The following is a 4,238-nucleotide window of genomic DNA, read 5'->3' on the forward strand; positions in this document are numbered from 1 at the left end:
CATTGTTGTTGATGCTATTTTGATATTTAATGGGATTTTTGATTTTTTGCAGAACTTCAAATGTGACAGTGTTATCAAATGGCAAATAAAAGTTTTTTTTATACTTTTAAAAGGTCCCGTTATACGGGATATAATTTTCGATTATTGCCGTTTATTTCAGTAACCTTGTCGCCTGAAAACTGTGTTACCTTGTGTCAGATCTGATAGTTCCGATATTTTTGCTATTTATGTTATTTATGATGTTAGCCTGATGTATAATCAAGTTTCCGACCTCAAGCGCCAAACGCAACTTTGTCAAAAATAAAAATAAAACACAATTTTCTTTATTTTAATTTTATTTTTTTCTTTACCCTTTACTTACAGAAATTTGTTTTTTTTATAATAAAAAAGAAATTGTTTGAACCAAATTTAATTGATAACAAGTTAAATAAAAAACTTAACAAAATTTCAAGAAATAAATGTCTATACAATTCTAATAATAATAACGATAAAGAATGGCGTAAAATTTTATCTATGAATAATTTTTCAGTTCAATGTTGCGAAAATCTCCCTTCTAATATTAAACTAGCATTTTATATAAGAAATAATATCGGTATTTTTTTGAGGAACGCTAAAGATAAAGACTATAAATTGACTAATTCAGCAACATATATATAAATTCAAATGTAATGACTGTTCCTCATTTTGTATCATGAAAACAACCCGTAATTTCGAAATTAGAATCAAAGAACACTTAAGGGGTCTTAATAATAATATTTTTTTGAAAAAGCTTAGGCAAATCAGAAGCTTTAGAAATAAATAAAAATCCCTCCATAAAAATAAGTCCGTTATTAAAAAACAAAAAATATTATCTCATAGCCCAATTTTAAATCTGTTCCTTCAAGGTCCGCTCTGTTTCCTCCCACAACTCTCCTTTCATTCCTGGCCACGCCCCCACCCATACCACTACACTTAGTAGTACAATGTACCCTTCCACTGTTTTGTAATTGTCAAGTCAATATATATTTGCCCTGAGGAAGGAACGTTTGTTCCGAAACTGGTCGGCGTTAATAAAATATATATTAGTGGTTCTAACAAAGTAATATTGTTTCATTTAAATATAATGGATAACGACAAAGTTATATCTACCTTCAAAAATAGACAATTTTCTGCCTTTCTTCAGTGTTTGGAAATTTTTTCCCTGAAGTTTTCAATGACAACCATACCATACGTTTTCAAAGTAAACTAAAAAAATTGATTCAATTTGAGCCCAAAAACGTTTCTATAGACCCAATAGTTTCCAAAATCAATGTTTTAGAACTCTGAAATTTGTTGCATTATTTTGTTGTTTTGCGGGAATTTTACAATTTTTCATCATTCAATCAATCTGGCATCTTTATTATATTAGACAGCTTCAGGTTAAATGACCGACCGCTATCTCTCCCTACCACCCCCTCTCCCTATCTCTCCCAACCACTCCTCCCCCTCATGGTTCGGCCCTTTGTGGAACATCAGTTCACGTCTGGCACATAAGCAGTATAAGCACCCTCCGTTTCCCACAGCGGATTTCACTATGTCCATCACTAGGGACAGGTTGGAGATGTTTTTGTCAATAGGCTCTACAGATTGGAAGGGAATCAATGTTAACAGCAATTGGTAAAATCTTCCAGGATGTAAAATTTAAACGTAAAAACAATACATATTTATATTTTGAAGCATGACTGGTAAATTGAAAAAAACTTTTTAATATACAGCATAAAAGAGTTCATAGAGAGCTCTTTCATAGATATCACTAACTTTATTATTTTTGCGGAAAAACACTTTTTAAAAATTGTGTTAAAATTTTAAGATGAATAATATGTTTTGTGCAATATATATTTGAATAAATAGTTTTGTTACCATACAAACTTAATTCTTTCAAGAAAGGCATAGAAACAAAACATAGAGCTGAATCACATATTCTATCGACCAACCCTTGTGGACAGCCCACGTCAACGTCACGTATGATGAAGACATCACCATAACATCACAGTTACCTCTGCTTACGTAAATAATCTCTAACAATTATATAACAATTTTATTGGTTAAAATCATCGGCCGCATGCGAGATCGAAGGCACCCGAGGTGTCCTAAAAGATTCCTATTACAAACTTCTTGGTACAAACCCTTACCCATTTGAGAGCATACTTATTGGCATGCTCACTGGTATAACCCGGGACAAACCCCAAATTGGCAGTCTCAAGGCGTACACACGATGAGGGGAGCCTATTTCTGGTGATTTTATGAGTAAGCTGACAATATTTTAAAATCTCCTAATACGATCATTTTACGCGGAAGTTGTTGATTGTGCAATTATGGAGGAGCCGAGGAATTGAACTCACGACCGCCATGTTTGGATGGGAACCCGACACATTTTCAAACTAAGCCAGTGGCCAGTGGATCGGCCTATTATGCTGCTACATTTATAATATCTTGTATTAAAATATCTTTGGAGATTACATATCATCCAAATAATAAGTTATGGTAAGTACATGTCCGGGGGTCGAAGGGTTGGTAGGTCGTGGCGGGACACATCAAGCTGGATGATGCGCGCCTCAAGAAATGCTACAAATGACAAAGCTGCATCAGCAGCACTACCAACATGTCCAACTCTCTGGCGTCCACGAGCGGTCATCATGGCCCCGCGATCCCTGGGCAATGTGATCACCGGTGTGAGACGACCATCCCACCATCGAGGTCATAGCTGACAGAGAGGGGGCGAATGGCGAAACTCTGGCGCCATAAACCTAGAACACCCCAGCCAAGGGAAGGAAAACCCCTACAGAAAAACCCTCGCCTCCAGTAAGGGGTTGGGCGAGTGGCTAATAACCACTCCCTGTAAAAACAACATTATTACGAAACCAGAAACTAAGTCTCGGACAGCGAAAACACCCGGCAGACAACTTGGCAATCGAAATATGGACATGAGAATGGCAACATGCAATGTAAGAACGATGTATAGAAGGGGGGCCCTTGGAGAAGTACTTGGAGAAATGGAAAAGTACAACATAGATATACTAGCAGTGCAGGAAACTAGATGGATAGGCACTGATACATTTGATACTAGAACGCATACAATAATGCACAGTGGCAATGAAAAACACCATGAGTTCGGAGTAGCCTTCATCGTTAATCAAAGATTGAAGAGTCAAGTAATTGGTTTTAAGGCTGTAAACGAAAGAATATGCATACTCCGCATCATAAATGTTCACGCTGAGACAGAAGACAAAGATGAAGCAACTAAGGATACATTTTATAACAAACTGGAACAGAAATATGACAACATACCATCCAATGATATTAAAATGGTTATTGGAGACCTTAATGCTAAAATCGGTCAGGATCCGGCACACCAACAGGTTACAGGAAGAAACAGTCTTCATATGGAAAGCAATAACAATGGATCAAGGGTGATTGACTTTGCAGAATCACGAAACATGATAATAGCTTCAACACAGTTCCCAAGGAAGAATATACATAAATGGACATGGACATCACCTGGCGGCAGATACTATAATCAAATAGACCATATCCTAATTGAAAGAAGAGGGGCGACCAGTATCACAAATGTAAGAAGTTACAGAGGAGCTAACTGTGATTCGGATCACTATTTGGTAGTAGCCAGCTATAGATGCAGAATAACAAGAGATAGAAGAGGAAATCAGCCAAGTATCCCAAAGCTAAATATCGATGCTCTTAAAACACCAGAAGGATTGGATAGATACCACGACTCACTGTCAACAAACCTACCAAACCAACTGAGTGATCAGCTCTCCTCAAACGATTTAGAAGAGGATTGGACCAGTCTGAGAGATGCACTGCTGACAGCAGCAGAATCAGGCATTGGAAATAGACCTAGGCAGGTTAGAAATCCCTGGTTCGATGAGGAGTGCATACAGAGCGTCTGCAAGAAAAATTAGCTAAGAAAATTATGTATAGATATAGGAACAAGATCAAAAAGACAAGCCTACGAACAAGCACGGAGAGATGCTAACCATTTGATTAAAAGAAAGAAGAGACTATATTTTAACAACATATTGTTGAAAATGGAAAATTATTTTGTTGATAACAATCCACGTGAGGCATATAAAGGCGTCAATGTATTTAAAAAGGGCTTCAAAACCCAACACATTCCTGTGCAGAGATAGTAATGGAGACATAATAGGAGATAAGGAAAAGATTAAGACTAGGTGGAAAGAATACTTCCAACAGCTCTTGAA

The 4,238-nt window shown here is 36.7% G+C and overlaps 1 protein-coding gene across 1 annotated transcript; it reads left to right on the forward strand.

Moving 5' to 3' along the window:
* The first annotated feature begins 2,972 nt into the window (after positions 1 to 2,972).
* Positions 2,973 to 3,938, forward strand: LOC149420593 (protein CFDP2-like). The gene has a single exon (XM_089636392.1). The coding sequence runs from the start codon at positions 2,973 to 2,975 to the stop codon at positions 3,936 to 3,938; it is 966 nt and encodes a 321-aa protein (XP_089492518.1).
* The last annotated feature ends 300 nt before the right edge of the window (positions 3,939 to 4,238 follow it).

Source organism: Hesperophylax consimilis, chromosome 10, assembly GCF_061612785.1.
Source record: "Hesperophylax consimilis isolate HC1 chromosome 10, BYU_Hcon_1.0, whole genome shotgun sequence".
Classification (NCBI taxonomy): Eukaryota; Metazoa; Arthropoda; class Insecta; order Trichoptera; family Limnephilidae; genus Hesperophylax; species Hesperophylax consimilis.

Bases quoted from the DNA above. Each gene is read 5' to 3' on its own strand.
- LOC149420593 (XM_089636392.1), top strand. From the start codon at position 2,973: ATGTATAGAAGGGGGGCCCTTGGAGAAGTACTTGGAGAAATGGAAAAG.